The 21,179-nt window shown below is 42.2% G+C and overlaps 1 protein-coding gene across 1 annotated transcript in view; it reads right to left on the minus strand.

The window, feature by feature from the left end:
- Window positions 1–21,179, minus strand: part of IQCH (IQ motif containing H) — a 122,182-nt gene that overhangs the window by 35,218 nt on the left and 65,785 nt on the right. The window contains exons 13-15 of the mRNA XM_077263254.1: window positions 18,721–18,993; window positions 11,576–11,767; window positions 2,051–2,171 (exon numbers count right to left, since the gene is read on the minus strand). Of these exons, the coding sequence (XP_077119369.1) occupies window positions 2,051–2,171; window positions 11,576–11,767; window positions 18,721–18,993 (586 nt within the window). The remainder of the gene's footprint in view (window positions 1–2,050; window positions 2,172–11,575; window positions 11,768–18,720; window positions 18,994–21,179) is intronic.

Raw genomic sequence — 21,179 nt, forward strand, 5'->3', positions numbered from 1 at the left:
GCCGTGTAGAGGGAGAAGAGAAGGGGGCCAAGGACTGAGCCCTGGGGTACCCCGACAGTGAGAGGAAGAGGAGATGAAGTGGAGCCATCGAACAGAACACTGAAGGAGCGGTCAGAAAGATAGGAAGAGAACCAGGAGAGAGCAGTGTCCTTAATGCCTAGTGACTGGAGCCTAGAGAGTAGGAGAGGGTGGTCAACAGGGTTGAAAGCTGCAGAAAGGTCAAGAAGAATGAACAGAGAGTGATCACCTTTGCATTTTGCTGTCAGAAGGTCATTGGTCACTTTGAGGAGTGCAGATTCTGTAGGGGGCGGAAACCAGACTGTGAAGGGTCTAGGAGGGAATGAGTGGAGAGGTAGCGGGTAATGCGGGAGTAGATCAGGCGCTCCAATAGTTTAGAGATGAAGGGGAGATTGGAGACCGGTCTGTAATTATTTGTGCAGGATGGGTCGAGGGCGGGTTTCTTTAGTAATGGAGTAATGATAGAGTGTTTGAAGGAGGAGGGGAAAATGCCAGAGTAGAGGGAGAGATTAAAGATTGTAGATAGGTGAGTTTTGACGACTGGAGAGAGAGACTGGAGGAGATGTGAGGGAATGGGGTCGGTAGTGCATGTAGTCTGCAATCCGTAATTCTGCTACATAGAGGCGATTTGAGCATCGCCTCTATGTAGCAAAGCCAATCAAGTTGTGGCAGCTTCTAGCCTCCCATGGAGGCTATTGAAGCATGCCAAAAGTAAAAAAAAAATGTTTTTAAAAATATGAAAAAATAAAAAAAAATAAGTTCAAATCACCCCCCTTTTGCCCCATTCAATAAAAAAAAAAAAAATCAAACCTACACATATTTGGCATCGCTGCATTCAGAATCGCCCGATCAATAAAAAAAAGGATTAACCTGATCGCTAAATGGCGTAGCGACAAAAAAAGTAAAAATGCTAGAACTAAATTATTTTGGTCGCCGCAACATTGCATTAAAATGCAATAACGGGCAATCAAAAGAATGTATCTGCACCAAAATGGTATCATTAAAAACATCAGCTCGGCGCGCAAAAAATAAGCCCTCACCCAACCCCAGATCACGAAAAATGTAGACGCTACAGGTATCGGAAAATTGCGCAATTTTGTTTTTTTTTTTAGGAATTTTTTTTCATCACTTAGATAAAAATGAACCTAGACATGTTTGGTGTCTATGAACTCATAATGACCTGGAGAATCATAATGGCAGGTCAGTTTTAGCATTTAGTGAACTTATCAAAAAAGCCAAACAAAAAACAAGTGCGGGACTGCACTTTTTTGCAGTTTCACCGCATTTGGAATTTTTTTCCCTGTTTTATAGTACACGACATGGTAAAACCAATGGTGTCGTTCAAAAATACAAATCGTCCCACAAAAAATAAGCCCTCACATGGCCATATTGACGAAAAAATAAAGATGTTATGGCTCTGGGAAGGAGGGGAGCGAAAAAGGAAACGCAAAACTGAAAAAAGCTCCAGGGGTTAAGGGAGTCTGTCAGAAGGATTTAATTCCCCAAAACAATGCATAAGCACATGCAACTGTTTAAAAAACATGACAAGCAATACCTTTTACATGACTAGTTAGTTCCTCTGTTACTGAGAATTCAGTGTTTGGATTGATGTGCAAATGAGGGTGAAGATCTGAAGCCTTTGTCACTCCAGCTCTATTTCCCGCCCAGCACAGTCTCCTCCTGCTTGACTGATGGCTCCTTTGCCTGAAGTCACACATCGTAGAGACGGTCAGTAAAGCAGGAGGCGGCAACACTGGGCAGGGAGTAGAGCTGGAGTGACAGAGCTTTCAGAACTTCAAATAATTCTTCTGTCCTATTTGCATATTAATTAAAATGTTGATGTCTCAGTAATGGAGGAACGGACTGGCCATATGAAGGTATTGCTGGACTTTTCTTGAAAAGAGCTACATGCGCATATGAATAGTTTGGAATGTGATATTCTGCTGACCGATTGCCTTTACGGGGTGAAAATGTCATTCAATTTACTGTCACAAGTTCAACTGGTGTCAAGAGGACAAAGTCGAGCACTCACCTTGGCTCACTAATACTTGTAGGAACGAGTCCCATGTTGGATAACGGCTCCTGTTTATTGGCTGTGCATAGTGCGCCAAGACCTGTGGAAGTTCCTGTGCAATCCTCTGCAGGGCCTTTTCCTAATGTGGGAGTGAAATTGATATGAGAAGCACAACATTACATTACATCAAGAGCAAGAAGTAGAATATATACATCATGAGGGTAGGTTCCTCCGAGAAAAACGGTCCGATTATTCGGATCAGGCTCTGATCAGAATGGCATCAGTTTTTCTTGTAACTTAAAAGCAAAAAAAAAAAAAAGTTTCTCCACCTTCTGTATTCTGTCAGTCCGTGAAAATTGGACCACACTCGGACGTCATGTGGTCCGATGTTTTTCACATATCCATAGACTTACATTGCAGATTTTGATCCGACTCTCAGATCAAATCAGACATGCCTCCGATATTTTCCTAGGACCACTCAGTTCAAGGAAAAAATCGAACATTTGCACAGCCTCATGGAATCCCATGAACTCATCCAATATGATCGGTTGTGTGCCCGAACCCTAACTGTGAAGATTAGGCCGGGGACACACTTGCGAGTGCAATGCGAGAAACTCACGCGAGTCTATCGCATCAATACCCAGCACTCAGGACTGGAGCATGCGGATGCATGTATTTCTATGCAGCTGAACCCTCCTGTCCGAGTGCCGGCGGCAGTGCCGGGTATTGAGGAGACAGACTCACGCAAGTTTCTCGCATTGCACTCGCAAGTGTGACCCCTTCCTTATGTAGACACTCGTAGTTCCTGTGCCATAAAACAAAAGTTCTGTAGTGGTTATCAGTATCACATCTGAAGGACAGCAGACCGTGCATGGCCTTTGTATGTCCTACAAAAATTTACGTAGGCATCTTCTCAAAATTGCTTTTATTGGAATCCAATAAAAACGACCCTAGAAAAAGTAAAAATGCCTGAAGGGGTTATCACATTTTTTGTATTTTTAACATTGGCTCTTTCTACATAAAAATATCCAGCCACTGCTCACCGTAGCCGTAGCTGCCTCTGTTTTTTGTTAATATGACTGCAGCGTTGACATTATGTTGACATTTAATGACCACTGCAGCCAATCACTGGGCGCAGGGGTGATGCCAATGTAGATGGCAGCGATCACCAAATGCCAAAGTGACGTCACTATTGCAGCCATATCAACAAAGACCAGAGACAGCAGCGGAAAGCAGCAGCGGAAAGCTGCACCTGTGGCTGCAGAGGGTAAGTACAGCTGTATTTGTACAAAAAGACAATAGGATAAAGGTATTATTATATATAGGTATATTATATTGTGAGCCCCTCTCGGGACAGGAAGTGATGTGAGCGTACCCTCGGTTGGATGTAACTGATATATAAATATTGGGTAATGAATAAATGATGATAGCATTCAGCAGATATTTGCCTCTTCTCACCCTTATTCTCTAGGCATTTATATATATAAACGTGTAAGATAAATAATTCTATATGTTATGACATTATTGCTTCTTTTCATTAGCTGCACATAAATCTATATTATTATTGTAATCTTAACTTAAAATCCATTTCCTATGCCAATAAATACACAGATGGATTGTATGCACGGTAGACATATGGGGAGCAGCTTCAAAGGAAAAAAATAAAAACAAAGAATCAATTCTGCATCAGATCGTATAGTGTGCATACAATAAATGCAATTCAGTCATGATGGTTTCCCTGTATGATACAATTCACTGTGTGCAACTGAAAGTGACGTACTGATATCGTTTACATATTGTGTATGCTAAGGCTTATTTAGCTAGCATTTTAGGTGCACTGAGTGTTTCCGTAATATTTTTGGGAGTACTATTCATTTTTAGTACATTGTATGCGGTATTTCCTTTTATGGGTAATATATAAATCAGTGGTTAACACTGTTGCTTCCCAGTACTGGGGCCAGAGTTCCAGTCTAAGTCTTTTTTATTAAATTTTCAAAAATTTCTGCATTTCTGTTTTTTTTTTCAGTCAAGATGGGGTGCAGAGTGTACATTAATGAGAAAAAAAATGAACTTTTTTTAAATTTACCAAATGGCTGCAATGAAACAAAGAGTGAAAAATGTAAACGGGTCTGAATACTTTCCGTACCCACTGTATATATAGACACAAGGGGAGTCCATTAAAGATTTCCCGTGACTCACTTCCTGTGGACTGAGAGCAATGAAACTTGGCACAGTTATTAGTCCTTCTCTACATAGGTGCCACCTATGGACACACACTTCTCCCACCTCTTTAAGCAACTGTAAACACCTCGCTTATAGAAGTCGACGGGTTGCTCCATAAGCCACGTTGTGACTTTGGAAATCAGAATCTCATCATCTGGATAAAGTCCGATGGTGTGAGGTCGGGTGCCATGGGGCCAAGGGCCATGCGGCAGAATTTCACAGCCACAGGAGCATGCTTCCATTTGGGCAACATGTGAGTTATGAACTGGTGGATTGTCTTGCAGAAGGCGGACACCTTCTCTTGGTTTTGATGGCCTCCCGCAATTTCCGCAGCAGTGAAGCATAGTATGCCCCAGTGATCATGGTTCCCTTTGCTCGGAAATCCATCCATACCACTCCGTGCAGTTAGAGCAGTGGTAGGGATACATAGGGGCAATCAATGAGGAGCAGGGGCGCCATACCATTTCAACTTATGGGCCAACCTCCGCTGTCAGGAAGGGAATTGTGAAGGGCAAAACTAGTCCCTATCTCCCTCATTTCTGCTCTTTTTTTCTAAATCACTGGGTTTCCATGTAAATGTGTGTGTATTTATGTATTGGGTTTTTAAACGAAATAAGAGAATTTTTAAAGTTTTTTTTGTTATAGTTTACATATGTATGGGCCGAATAGATTGATTGCTTTGGTTGTTGAATGAGGGGGTTGTGGGGGGCTCCTGTTGTATGTAGGGAGCTATGTGTGGGTCACACTGTATATGGGGGATGTCGGCATACTTAATTCTACTCAATATTAAGTCATACAATTATTAATAATTATTTTTTTATATTATATTAATATTGAGCAGAATTAATTTCAGCGTATTTGTTCGGGCTCCACAATAATCATGGTCTGTCGTGTGGACCTTTGGGAAAATGAATCTCCCACCCCTGCTCTATTTTGTATAGCGCTATGTTATTTATACAGTAGTGCCGTACATAAGGGAAAAAATCACAGATGATGTGATAAATGGATAAATTGTGATGTCTTACCCAAGAAAAATCACAAGCCAATGCTGGCCACTAGGGGTCTCCCTTTGCTATCTTACTGCTGTTAAAGTGTAATGTGTCTCTATCAGAGACCCCGATACAGATTACCGGGAGGCGGGGGGCAGATCTTTGCTCTAGCGCTCCTGTTTGCCATACTGTGTGTCAGAGAGGCGAGCATTCAGTTCAGTGCAGGCGAGCCACTAGACAGTAGTAGGAGTAATACTTGTCCTTGGGGTAAAGGGAATTCTAGGTCCTATAGTGCTGGCAGAACAACGATGAAGAGGATACACTCACTTAAAAGCAGAGGATGGCAAGATAATGGAGACAGTTCCTGCAGACATTAGGCTGGTGTTTGCACCAAAAGCAGTTTAAACTTATTGTGGTGAATGAGGACAGCGATATCATGCCTTCATACAAGATTTGGGTGACAGGATAGGTACTCTTTAGAGGAGCTTAAAAAAAAAATCACATAGGATGCACATTTTGGGTAAAGTAACTTCCTCGATAGAAGCATGCAACATTTCACCATAGCAAAATCCTGCTACCTAGTCTAGTTTAAGAAGGAAATGTCGTACTGGCTATCTTAAAAGGGGTTGCGTATAAGTGTTATTATTTCACAAAGGGGATTCAGAAGGGGTTTTCCGAGTAGTGTACAACCCCTTTAAAGAGTGGCATATCAGTCACATATGACTATAACGCACCTTCACCATTACTATTGTCGATTTATGAAAAATTACTGTCTATGCTAATTATTAGAACTGTACACAAGTATGCCTATACTGAAAATGGCAGTACTATTCACAGGGGATAGTAGGGTTTGTACTGGCATGTTCTCTGTGTGGGATACTAAGAAATTATGGTTTCGTGAATCCGGCGTTGGACGCGGTGACCCTGGAGGTCTGTTCCACCTCTAACGTTCTAGGATTCTATGGAATCTTGCATTATGGCGCCGAACAAAAGAATGCCGAAATACTTCTTCTCTGGCAGAAAATGAGTTAACAACGGTCCTGTAAGAAGAACACATTGCACATCTCCGCTCGGCTGCTGGAACCTGGCCCTCCGCATCCAATTGATGGGGTGGAATCTCTTCCCTCCATCTGGCCCATGAAGCCCGGAGCTGCAGCTAGGATATTTTGTCACTGCTGTTTTCTTGCTGTTTTTCTCTATTCTGCTCCCCAGATGGTGAAAATAACATTTCAAACTCTTTTTTTTTTCCTTGGGTCTGTGTGTGATTTTTTTTTTTTTTATTTGCTTCTAACAATGGTCCTTGGCATCATTTCAATGTTCTACTTCGGTAATTAACAGTACTGATATGGCCACAATTACAAGTCCCCCTCTCTTCGGCAGTAACGCTGTGAATTAGTGGGAGCTAATGATTGCAAGTGGAGAGGGGGCTTGAGCGCAGACGGTGAAACGGTTTTTGTTGTGTTTTTTTTATTTTATTTTGTAGGATGGAATAAAAAGGTACAAGCGGCGCGTTCGCGGTCGACGATGATTACCTAGTAATTAGTTTACACAAAGCCTTCTATTTAATGGCAAAACAGTGTAATTAACGAGTGACAGAAAATCAAAGGGTTGCTTTGTAAGCATATGAAAAATTAACACGGAGGGATACAAGTGAATTAAATCAATAGTGAGCAGAACGTGAGATTGATACCTGGGGGGCCCACAAACACATTGCTCTACATGATATTATATTGCTGCTTATTAAATTGCCCTGTGCGTTATTATATCATTTTCTTTATCGCCGTATCATTTTTCATGATATTATTATCAGCCTCCACATCCCCATAGATCACTGCGGCTAAGTATACATCTTTGTCTTCATATATTTTCATGTCTCCTTTGATTTACTAGCTTACAACTTATCGCTCCCTGTATATCTAGCCCCCCAATGTGCACTTTACTGGCATCTACGGGGTTAATTCACGCCATCTAGGACTCTTGTATCAATATTTAAGGCAAATAGTAGCACTTTAAGATATAGTGATTATACAACGTCTATGGAGCTTTGTAAACATCATATTTCTTTGCAAGCTGATTTGGAAATTATGTGCTAATGCCTCGCTGCTGGGAAGACCCCCGTTTGGGAGACTTGCTCTGAACAATAGATTTTTAAATGCAGCCCCTCAGGGCAAGGTTCTCATAAGAATAAGCATTTAACGCTCATTTCCAGACAGGGATATTCAGAACTGATTAACACCCTGCCATTGTGATCGGCATATTATTTCAGATCTTTACTGTCAATCATCTCGCGCAGGGACGGATCCACGAGCCGGACTTTCCCTATAGAAATATTGGGGGTTATGGCAGGTCACGCTTTCGACCCCCATCTCCTGATCTTAGGGTTTGGCTAAGGGGCGGCATGAGGGTCTGTTGTCTGAGTCTGATCTCATTTTCCTGCAAACAGGGGATGCCATAAGGAATTCACACTCGTCATTTGTCAGCAGAACACAGCGAACAGCAGGAGTCTGATGACTGCCCTAGATATGGGGAATGCAGCCAAAACCCCACAGTGAGAAAGATTACTTAACCCTTTTTTTGCCTGCCCACAAAAGATGGAAGGGGGGGCGCGAGAGGTGTTGAAGAGGTAGGCTGTACTGCACCATGGGATTTATCGCTTGTAGTACAGGCGGAACAGATCAAGACGAAAATACTCAATTATATCAGCAACATTTATTCGTCAGTATTTTGATAAATGTGGGCGCTACACTCGAAAAATCAAATAATTGCAGACGTTATAAAAATATGTATATAATGGGGTAGACGAACTGATAATCTCCTAAATTTAGAATTAAGCTAGCTGCGGTGAGTTTATCACAGCAGCTCGTGATTAACGATACATCCGGCGCAGACTCCTTTGTCACTTAGATGGTTAATATGGATTACATTTTTATGCCAAAATGTTCTCCCCTCTTTTTCCTTACATATATACACTGTAGGATAATTGTGATCAAGCGCTGTTGAAAACGATGGTCTCGCAATTATTCTGCAGAGTTAACAAGTTGCCCATCACCTGATGAACAGGCAAAACACTCGTTCAGCGGGTGAGATGATCTTTTGTGCAAAGTAAAAGATGATCTTTCTTGGCAAGGCACTGTGCTGTGTAAACCATGGCATCCTGTGCGAACGGAGTGATCTAGTATAGTGATCTGCCTGTGTAAACAGGCAATCAAATGAAAAGTTCCCGATCAGCGGTCGTGTCGTGCCCTACGTCGGTGTGTAAACAGACCTTTGGTCAAGCAAAGTGGCAAAATTCTTTAAAAACACTAATAATTTGTACCATCCGGGCAGTACATCTACAATTACTGCCCAACTCAATTGAAGTTATTTGGACCGAATATAATGGAAGACGGTTGTCGTATCATTTTCAGAAGTAGCCATTGTTATTTAATCCAGTACATGGTTGACCAATTAAATTCACCACCTTATCTAAGAACAGCCTAATGTACAGAGACCCTGTGTCACTTACTAGTTTGTTTACTGTAGTTTTGAAAAAAAATCAGTGTTTTATCAGCAGAAGATTATCACTAGAGGACTAATAAACCTGCCAACATGTAGTCCTATATATTCATGAGCTCTACATATTCCTGCCCCCACCACGGATTGCCAGCTTTCTGCCTACACACAGTATACACAGAAAGCTGCCAGTGGTGTAGGTGGGGTTATATGGAGCTTAGAACTGGTAGTCCTGCAGCAGATAAAACAGATTTTATAGAAAAAAAAAAATCAGGGTCTCTGCCCTTACTTCATGCTGTTCTCAAATCCAGTTCTGTGGTGGGATACAAGACTTGGCAGAAAGATCAGCACAATCTTTGCTTGTTTTCTCACTCTGCTCCTCACTCCTGCTGCCCCTCCATTCTCCATAAAGTATAAGAAAAGGTGTTCTTTTTTCATAGTGAATAAAAAGTTCAGGAAGTAGGCAGAAAAGAGGCTCATAAGTGGAGAAAGAAGCATAATTCTCTTATAAGATAGATAAGATATAGTACAAAGTTACTTACATTAGCTTGAACTATGGATTTATGCTAAATTTGTTACGGGGAAACAAAAAAAACAACATTTTGTCTATATGATGCATCATATTTGGAATACCCCAACTTAGTTTCTTAGCCTCCTGAGATTGATTTTTGATTGGGGGTTCTCTGGTACAAACAAATTTGATGGCCTTTCCTTAGGAATAGCCATCAATTTTTTTTGAACACTGGAAGTCTGACACCCGTGACCCCAGCACATCAACACCATGACGTGTCAACGAGACTTGTTGAATTCGGACCCCCACAGGGCATTCATTGACAATCTATTCTTAGGTCCTTTTGCTTGACAAAGATTCTCCAAAATGACAGGTGTTGTGGGGTGTAAATAGTATGCAGTGGTTGGTACCTACCCCAAAAAAAGAAAATTAGACCTCTGTCCTGCCTAGGGGATTCTGTGGATGGGTGGGATTCTATCTAGAGTGTTGAGCTGACACTTGTTTTATTTATCTACAAAAAGTTGTCCAAAAAAGACAAGCCAGAGAAAGATCATGGGTGCCAAAGACTTACTGATGTGCACAGGCAGCAAAGGCTTCTTGGCTGATCCCAAAGAGCTACTGTACGATCGCACAATCGGGTGAACATTAATGCTGGCCGAGACAGAAGTGTGTCTGTACAACAGTGCATCACAGCTTGCTCCGTATGGGGCTGTACCCCATGGTGACCTCTGTCCCCCACCAAAAGCAAGTACAATGAGCATCAGGACTAGACTGGATTAATGGAAGAAGTGGGCCTGGTCTGATGAATCGCGTCGTTCACGTCAAGTAGGCAGGTAGTACATGTGTGTCACTTACCAGGGGAAGAGATGGTACCTAGAGGCACAGTGCAATGCATTAGTTGATATTTTGGCAGAAGAACCTTGGCTCCTGGCGTGCATGTCACTACCTAAACAGTGCAACCATTCATGGCAGCAATGTTCCTTAATGGCAGTGGCCTTCTTCAGCAGGATAATCTGCCCTATCGCACTGCAAAAATTGTTTGTGACTGGTGTAGGGAAAATGCCAAAGAGTTCAAGTGTTGACTTGGCCTTCAAATTCTCAAATTAATTGAGAATCTGTGGGATATTCTGGAAAAACAAGTCCATTCCATGAAGGCTCCACCTCACAACACAATAGGACTCATCAGATGTCTCCTTTCAGAAAATACCATTCAGTTTGGTCTAAAAAATAGCTTTACTCCCTGTCCACAGGTCCGCCGGTAGGTGCACAGTGACGTCACACTGACCATCAGTGAGCTCAGAGTAGGGCCCATGTACAAGGCCAGAGGCGCTGTGCTCAGGGATTCGGTGCTACGCTGTTGATGTGACGTCAGTGCTGCAACCAATATCAGAGACCGGTAGCGGTGGCAGAGACTCAGCGATGGACCTGGGGATGGTCAATAAGGTGCAGTTTGACTTTTTACAACAAATGGCGCCAGGGACTGTGATTTTCAGAACAGAGACAACCCTTTTGAAGCGGATCTGCTGCTGTCCTGGGGTTAGATACCAAAGGTCACTTTCAGTGGGGCCTTGGCGGATGTGTGATATTTTAGGGGTACAAAGGTGACCTACACAATATTAGTTACAGGCGGTGGTTTCAATATTCGAGTTGATGAGAATACAAGTATCAATATCTCTATCTAGATGAGCCAATATAATGTAAGATAAACACATAGTGATAAATTGCATTTGTGCTTGTTTAGAGCACTAGCAGATATTAGGGGGCCACATTTTACAAGCGATTGGAGTAAATAGTGAAAGGAGCAATGGTGGGTGGTGGCCATGGAGTATTGAGGATGGCAGCGCCAGCCTGAGATGACAAGGACAGCTTCTCAATCATCTATCTGCTTCATCCTTCTTTCGCAGGCACAGGTCTCAATGATGTGACACACACAGAGAAAGGGGAACTTGTCATTATGTATCATAAACTGTTATGCAAATACCTCAATTTGTAACTATTAACATAATTTAGCGCTCAGAGACATACACTCATTTCTAATCATCGCAGTGGAATGGAGTCTTGTTCTGTCGTTCTTAGCCTGCAGGAAAGTCTTTCATCAAGATGCTGTAATGTTTTAATAACCTGCCAGCGTTCACCGGCTGTGCCGCTGCCGATGACACTCTTACATTGTCCTCATTAAGGAACAGAACAGGTCGGGGAATAACAGGACATTAAAGCATTGCCGGTGTGCGGGATCCCGAGGCTTTGAAGCTGCTGTTACTGACAATGCAGGTCTGTTAACCCCATCTGTGATGAGTTTGGGGGACATTACCTGGAAAATGGACTCACCTGTGACCACTTCTGCCTCCAGGTTTCGGCGCTGTACCTCTGACGCTCCTTCACTGCCCAGGCATAAGATGGAAGGTGTGCAGCAGTGTCACAAAAAGCGCTCCCGTTGCTGCCACATTCATTGTCCACTTTAAATAACCAGCGGGTCACCAGCAGATTATCGGTTATAAGCTGGCTCAGAGAACTGAAGAACTGTGAATATGGTAGAAATGCAGATATTGAAGAACGCAAAACAATAAGGACAATATACAAAGGGGAACATGACATATATAGGTTTATAAACAGGCTTATATGGCAAAGTTGAGTCTATTTAACCTTTGGGGAATCATTACACTTCCGTGTTCCATAATATACTAGGTTTCTGTAGCCTTAAGCAATGCGATAGATCAGTGGTAGGATATAATATGGATGGCTGTACACAAAGGAGGACAATGGAGTAAATAGAAGTAGATGGTTGGCCTAAGAAGCCCATCATCTACATCCACATACCAGATCAAACACTCCGAAATATTAGTGATCGAGGACAGCGGCTGTCAGGGGTAGATGGCCAATGGTGGCTACTCATGGAGAGACATGGGTCACAATTTTTCATCAGTCCAATACTGCTTTCAATCAGATGCACAGAAGACCCCCCAGGATGGTCTGCGGTCTAAATGCTGCCAAACTAATGAAGTTATTAACAGAAAATCACAGCAAAACGCAGCAGATTTGCAATTTCTTAATAAGGCCTCATTCTTATTAATTGTTTTTAGTTTTGCTGTAATCACCACAAGAAACTACTATTTCACCATGACCTGTGTAGTATTCACACTTGTTTGTATGATAACTTTATATAAAGAAATAAGGAACAATATATTGGGTCTCAGGGTAAGACCCCTCAGCCCGATGGCCAATGGCTGCACCCAACAAATCATGTGGCCAATAGCCACCACATGTGGTAATGGTTTTAGCCATAAGGCTTTGGTCTCACCAGAATATATTACGAGGTAAATAATAATGGGCTTAATATTTAACAGGTGCTTTTGGCCCCAATATATTTTCACCTTACCTCCCTCAGACAGACACAACTGATGGCACCTGTGAAGATGGCAGCTTGGTTTCATCTTCTATTTACAATGGGGATGTGACATTTTCAGTGGCTCACCCCTTCTACAGGCAATGGAAAGTTAGACAAGAGAAGGAATGGTCCTTTTTACCTACAAGGAGGAACTGTACATTCCTATGACTGAATCAAAAAGTTATTCCTTCACACCTTGCTCACACAATGCAATTTTGGTACACTTTCTCTGATTCTCTGATACACACAGCATGGCTTCTGGGCGACAATATCATCCTGGGCCAGAAAGTCTTCTGTACTAAAGATCCATAAAATCACATACATGGTGCTTGTTTAGCAGAAATCATCCTGCCACACACAGAACATATAGCCCCAATGTATGTAACTAAATGCCGTAGTCATTGGTACTCTACATGGACCACAGTATTGGACCACCCTACACATTACACCTATAGAAGCTTTTATCACATCCCCTGCGAAATCCTTACATTATGGAGTTGGTCCCTTATTTGCAGTTATAACATGATTTATACGTGATTTTTGGAGTGTCTGAGGGAACTTTTGCCCATTTTTCCAGAAGAGAATTTGTGAGGTCAGATACAGATGTTGGACGGGAGAGCCTGGCTCACAATCTCTGTTCTAGTAAATTCCAAACGTTTTGGATGGAGTTGAGGTCAGGGCTCTGTGCGGCCAGTCATGTTCTTCCACACCAAAGTCATCCAACCATGCCAATATAGACCTTGTACTCTGGAGGTATAATCACACTGGGACAGAAACGGGCCTTTTCCAATCTGTTCCCACAAAGTTGAAAGCTTCAATTTGCCAAACGTCTTTTGCATGGTGAAGCATTAAGATTTCCCTTCCCTGGAACTAAGGGGCTACTAAGACTGCCACATAAAGAAGTGCAATTCGTCACTCCATTTAAAGTGAGTCTGTCAGCAGGATTTTGCTAAGTACACTACATGCACTGTCATGTTGGGGCTGTTACACTGGTTAAAATGATATCTGGGGTGAAGAAATCAGTCTTGTGGTTCTTGTGTAATCCGTGTTAGAAGTTTTTAGTTAATGATATGTCCGTGCTCCAGGGCCAGACTGTAGGCAGAGTCTTATCCTCCTGCTCTAAGCCAGAGAAACCAAGGAAAGATCTGCCCACAGGCCACCCCGAAAAACAAACAGGCTGTCTCTCTTTGTCTATATGATGAGGAACGTGTTTTTGTTTTGGGGCAGCCTGTGGGCAGGTCTTTCCTAGGTCTTTCCTTGGTTTCTCTGGCTTAGAGCAGGAAGATGAGACTCTGCCTACAGTCCCACCCTGGAGCACAGCATATCATTAACGGAAAACTTCTAACACTGATTACACAAGAACCACAAGATTTCTTCACCCCAGGTATCATTTTAATCAGTGTAACAATGTCAACATGACAATGCCTGCAGACAGGTTCACTTTAAGAAGTTTCCACTGCTCCAGAGTCCGATGGTGGCTTGTTCTGTGGCAATGTTCTTCGTGATGTAAGGCTTAGATACAGTTTCTTAGCCATAAAAAACATGTTTTGAAGCTCCTGTTGATATTAACCAGATATCTGGCAATATCTAGTCACTCATTTCCGTATCAAAAGTGACAGGTGTTGAAGTTACAACCTGCACAACTGCTGAGACGGGTACATTGACATGTATCAGACACGTGTCCTGTTCATTAGACTAGGACATGTGCACAATACCTGCCGATAGTGGACTAGTCTTAATGCCATCAGCACCAATAACTTCCAATGTGGAAGAGCGCAGCTTGTGATGTCACTGGATAACTCCATTAATGCCGCAGGAGGTTTAGAGATATGTAGTCACTGAGTCAGCAGAGACTTGGTGACTTTTATGCACAATGTTGCTAAGGACTCGGTGACCCTAATCTGTAACTTTACATGGTCTGTACTTTGTGGCCGAGTTGCTGCAGTTCCTAAACATTTCCAGTTGATGGTGGAATATTCAGGAGGGAACAAATTTGTTAACCAGCTTATTAAACCCGTGGCATCCTATTACAGGACCACACGGTATCGGTGAGCTCTTCAGAATGACTTGTACAGTCACAAATGTTATTAAAGGCCGACGGCCTGGCGAGGGGCTGGAGATTGTACACCAGTGGACGTGGCACTGTATGAAAAGTCTGAACTCAATGATTAAGAGGTGGGATCCAATACTACTGTTCATTTAATCTTATATTTCTATACCCTTCATACAATGTTTAGCATTTTTTTGTTTTGCGGTAAAATTAAGTTAGGAAAAAGGACACTCTTGGCATACAGTGGTTCTAGCTATGGGTGTCATGTGACCATATCAGTATTACTTTTTTGGTCCACTAATATGAATAATAGCAAAATGGTTCAAGGAGGATAATTGTCAGTTTCTAATTTTGTTAATTTAAAATACTGATTTATGATATAGTGACAAAATGAACTGAGATTCATACATTTCTTTTATATGGTGGAAAAAGGCTTGACACCCAAAAAAAGTTTTAGAACAATTCTCAAGTGAAGCAATGGCTTGGAGGGTGAAGTAATTACTATGTATAAATATAGCATGGTTAGTATAGAGAGCTGTCTAATAATCTTTTCATACCTGGAGTCGCTATAACATGGGGGCATACATGACCTCTATACAAGTCACTAGTTCGACCACACTTAGAATACTGTGCACAGTTCTGGTCTCCGGTGTATGAGAAAGACATAGCTGAACTGGAGCGGGTGCAGAGAAGAGCGACCAAGGTTATTAGAGGACTGGGGGGTCTGCAATACCAAGATAGGTTATTACACTTGGGGCTATTTAGTTTGGAAAAACGAAGACTAAGGGGTGATCTTATTTTAATGTATAAATATATGAGGGGACAGTACAAAGACCTTTCTGATGATCTTTTTAATCATAGACCTGAGACAGGGACAAGGGGGCATCCTCTACGTCTGGAGGAAAGGTTTAAGCATAATAACAGACGCGGGTTCTTTACTGTAAGAGCAGTGAGACTATGGAACTCTCTGCCATATGATGTTGTAATGAGTGAGTCATTACTTAAATTTAAGAGGGGACTGGATACCTTTCTGGAAAAGTATAATGTTACAGGGTATATACACTAGATTCCTTGATAAGGCGTTGATCCTGGGAACTAGTCTGATTGCCGTATGTGGAGTCGGGAAGGAATTTTTTTCCCCATGGTGGAGTTACTCTTTGCCACATAGGTTTTTTTGCCTTCCCCTGGATCAACATGTTAGGGCATGTTAGGTTAGGCTATGGGTTGAACTAGATGGACTTAAAGTCTTCCTTCAACCTTAATAACTATGTAACTATGATGGAGAGAAGGGTTTACCAAAATAGATTTTACACTACAGAGAAAAAAAAAGATGTTGACCTATGAAATGCCCTGCCTCAGGTATTTAAAAGATAAAATTATGATATTAAAAATAATCAGGCATTTATAGGTGATCTAATGGATTCAAGTAAAGAAGGAGTTGGTGGGAATTGTGTAGGGTGAGCACTCATGGCTCTGTCCCGGTGCTCAGTGGTAGGACGTCAATCCTCAAGAGTAAGTAATAGTAAATCACGGCCCTTGGCATGCAGTTAGGAATAAACTTTTTATCGGGAGTTCTGCATTTAATAATCAATAATACTTACTGCAGACTACTTTTCGGTCCTTCTTGGACCTTTATCAAGGCTTGTGTACCTGCCTAGGGGATTTAAAGCTTAATGTTTCTGCTTGAGGAAAGTGCCAAACTGGTATAAGGAGACTTATAGGCCATGCAATGCTCCTCTGGCAAATTAAATATGCAAATAGAGAGGAAGAGGACTAGAACCCAAGTACCACCTTTAGGAAGTAGTTATCCTAAAAGTCAATATTGACCCTTTAAGGAGCCTTGACCCATGACTTAGGATAGAAAGTATCTGCCCAGACATGCAGCTGTATCCTCGTACAACAATGAAAATCTCCCCAACAGCCCCATTCAGACGTCCATCAGTCATGGGCACGTTCTGCGTTTTTCACAAATAGAACAGATGCCCGTTAAAGTCTACGGTACTATTCACAAGCCTGTGGGGTTTTTTGTGGACCCTGTGCCTGCAAAAAGAGTCATGGAAGTCTATGGATCCATGAAAATCACTAATGGCTGTCCGTGATGAACACTGCAATGTATAGGAGAAGCGTTTTAATTTGGGGGGGGGGGGGTGTTGTGGATTTGGCGTTTTGGACATATGAAAAGTCACAGATGCCTGAATGAGGCTTAAGGGGTTAATTTTTGCCATCATCAGGATCAACACCACAAATTAATAGATGAATGTGTATTCTGACCCCAGCAAATGAGGATAGTTCACTCTTTACTTTCAAGTGTTAAAAATCTGTCCCGATGATATGATGGAGGTAAAAAATGATAATAAATAAGAAATCATACATGCCCTAGAGACATCAGTGACCTGTAAGTGAAGGAGCCATGGGTAAAATACACATAATTCCAGGACTATAAGGGCATCTACCTATATAATCGTTTAAGGGGCACTTCCGTCTGTTTGTCTGTCTGACTGTCACGGCAATCCCGCGTCGCTGATTGGTCGCAGCCGGCCGGGCATAGTCCGGCCGTGAATTTGCCCCTTCCTACTCTCCGTCAGTGCCCCCTCATACTCCCCTCCAGTCAGCGCTCACACAGGGTTAATGGCTGCGTTACACCGCGTTATGCCGCAGTCCGTTAACGCTGCTATTAACCCTGCGTGACCAACTTTTTACTATTGATGCGCCTATGCAGGATCAATAGTAAAAAGATCTGATGTTAAAAATAATAAACAAAATAAAAAATCATTATATTCTCACCTTCTGTCGCCTTTCCCGCTGCTCCTCACGACGCTCTGGTCCATGCATTGCGGTCTCGCGAGATGATGACGTAGCGGTCATGCAAGACCGCTACGTCATCCATCTCGCGAGACCGCAATACATTCTTGGGACTGGAGCGTCGCGAGGAGCATCGGTAAACACCTCGCCTGGATTCGGGGGCCGACGGAAGGGGAGTATATAACTATTTTTTATTTTAATTCTTTTTTTTTTAACAGGGATATGGTGCCTACATTGCTATATACTACGTGGACTGTGTTATATACTGCGTCTCTGTGCTATATACTACGTGGCTGTGGTATATATTACGTGGCTGGGCAATATACTACATCACTGTGCTCTATACTACGTGGCCTGTGTTATATACTGCATGGGGTGTGTTATATAATACGTGGCTGTGCTATATACTGCGTGGCTGTGCAATATATTACGTGGCTGTGCAATATATTACGTGGCTGGGCAATATACTACGTGGGCTGTGTTATATACTGCATGGGCTGTGTTATATACTACGTGGCTGTGGTATATATTACGTGGCTGGGCAATATAGTACATCGCTGTGCTCTATACTACATGGCCTGTGTTATATACTACGCCTCTGTGCTATATACTACGTGGCTGTGCTATATAATACGTGGCTGTGCAATATATTACTTGACTGTGCAATATAATACGTGGCTGTGCAATATACTACGGGGCTGTGCTATATACTACGGGGCTGTGCTATATACTACGGGGGCTGTACTATATACTACGTGGGCTGTGTAATATACTACGGAGGCTGTGCTATATACTACGGGGGCTTTACTATATACTATGTGGCTGGGCAATATACTACGTGGGCTGTGGTATATACTACGTGGGCTGTGTTATCCGCTAATTGGCTGTGGTATATTTCTCTGCTGTATCTGTGCATCATGAATCGTGGTATGTGTTAAAGAGAGGGGCCCCACTGAGACTCTTTTGCCCGGGGCCCTCAAAAACCTGGAGCCGGCCCTGGCTTCACTGATTGTTCGCGGCTGGGCGTGACCAATCAGCGACAGGCGCAGTCCGGCCGTGAATTGGCGCAGAATTTGAACCACGCTTCGCTAATTGGACGCGCCCGGCTGGCCGAATCCTGTGTATAAATTGCATTATTCTGAAAACTTCATAAATAAACTACATACATTATCTAGAATACCTGATGCATTAGAATCGGCCACCATCTAGTTTTACATAATTGGCAAAGTTTCTCACCTGCTCTTGGCTATAGATATCGTACTGTCCTGGAGGAGTGGGAATGTTGGCACTTGTGAATATCCGCTTACTTCCTGACTTGGTGCGGTAGAGATGTGCCACGTCGGGCTCCGTGCCTAGGACAGGGACCCCAAGCATGTCTGCCACGGTCAGATCATCAACGTGTGGGACTCTGCCAACAATGTACGTCTCCCGGCCTTGAGTCAAGTTTCGAATGCGCTGCAAAGTCTTTGGACTGTACTTGAGTAGCGTGGAAAGGCACATGTGGTGATTCTGTCATGGGGAAAAGAGATTGGGAAGTCATTCTATTTTGCAATACTTTAATTTTTATTTTTCATCTCTTTGTAATATTTAATATTCTTCTCAGTTTACAATTGGTTTTAAAGATCGACTCTAAGTAAGATGGTGAAAGTGATCTTGTGACCATGGTTTTTCTTTACAACTGGGTGGTATGGAGATAACCCTGGAAAATTGTAAAGTGGCTCAAGTCCCACCAAGGACGACATCTGGAAGGAGTCTATGTTCTCCCCGTGTTTGTGTGGGTTTTCCAAGACATACTTATAGGGAATATAGGTCGTGAGACCCAATGGGACAGTGCCGATAATGTCTGTGAAGCGCTGTAGAATTAATGATGTTATATAAGTGCAATAAATAATAATAATAATATATATACACACACACAAAGTAATATTATTTATTTATATGAAGATAGATACAATTCAATAGAAAATTTCTAATAAAATTGAAGATATTGCAGGATGAAACAATGACAAACAATTAGTGATGAGCGAACATGCTCGGAAAAGGTGTTATATGAGCATGCTCAGATACTAGTCGAGTGACTTCGGTATGCTCGAATAGTACGTTCGAGCCCCCGTAGTTGCATGTCTCGTTTCTATTTGACAACTGCAACACATGCAGGGATTGTCTACCAGACAATCCCTGCATGTGTTGCGGCTGTTGAACAGCTGTGAGACTTGCAGCCGTGGGGAATTGAACATATTATCCGAGCACGCCGAAGACACTCGAGCATGCTCTGATAACACCTTATCCAAGGACGTTCGCTCATCACTACAAACAATGCATTATAATTAAAACGCTCGCCCACCCACAGTCATCTCCCTTCTAATTAGGAGGGGGGAAAAAAAAGACTTAAAAAAGTAAATGGTCATTGGGAGCTGACCTAATACCCTCGGATAATTGAAAACCTATGTATAAAAATAAGCTCCTAGTATAAAAATAAGCTCCTATATAACATAATTGTTCTCAATTTAATATTATTCACAGGCCGTATACGGTACTTCTTCTCCTTGGTCTTGAGAAATAACTCACAATTAAAAGGAAAATGCTAACTGGGAATATATAATGTTTTGTGAAAAAATGTATATCTACTGGACAAAGGATTTGCCATTATTGAACTAGGTTAAAGATAAGACTTTCCCATAATATATACCGTACATTGTTTTCTTTGGACTTTTCCCAGGTTTGGAGGAAATAAAATAACATTTTTATATTTGTATATAAAATTCTATTCCGGGGGAGATAAGTAAATGGATGTCTAATTCTTGTTTGTTAATATTAGACTGGCTAAACTTGGTTAAAAAGATCAATGTTTAGGAAACAATGGTATATAAAGGTAATCAGTGCAGAAAAGAACTTACCATGTAATGGGCCATTGCAATAGCACAGGACAGAAATAGAAAAGGGAAAGTTAGAGAGCATTATTCTTATATTTATTCTTCTGAACTTCTCTCTCTCCCTTCCCCTTCTAATTAGAAGGCGACCAGACATTCTGCTAGTGCCTGCTTGGCCAGACCATTCATTTAAGGATACTAAAAAAAGTTACCGGTATATATATTTCTACCAATATTATAGAAGAAGATGTACAAAAGAGAACAATAGCTAAAAGTTTACAATGTGATAGTGGGGGCCGGACCCCTGACCCCCAGTGATGGTCACAATGAAGGGGCAGCATTGCTCTTACTGTTCTCTAGGAGCAGCAGATGTACGGGGGCGCTACAGCTAGGCCTGGAGGTCGGGTAGTGAGAGACCATCGATGTCTGCTCCTCTAAATCGCTTTAATTTCGATATATAAATTGTGACTGTATTAAGGCATAAGAATATATGGACATGTAGAAAAGCAAAGAGATCAGTTGGATGTAAATGGATGTAAACTGTTGGGACTGCTTCTATGAAAAACCGCACCCTAATATTGCAGGCCTATACTGCTTTGTAATTTATATTATGTTTTTGTAAATGTAGCATATATTGTACAATGGCAGCACGGTGGCTCAGTGGTTAGCACTGTTGCTTTGCCACATTGGGGTCCCAGGTTCAAATCCCACCATGGACATCTGCAAGGAGTCTGTATGTTCTCCCCGTGTTTGTGTGGGTTTCCTCCCACACTCCAAAGACAGACTGATCAGGAACCTGGATTGTGCTCCTCAAGGGGGACAGTA

This window comes from Ranitomeya variabilis, chromosome 5 (assembly GCF_051348905.1).
Source record: "Ranitomeya variabilis isolate aRanVar5 chromosome 5, aRanVar5.hap1, whole genome shotgun sequence".
Lineage (NCBI taxonomy): Eukaryota > Metazoa > Chordata > Amphibia > Anura > Dendrobatidae > Ranitomeya > Ranitomeya variabilis.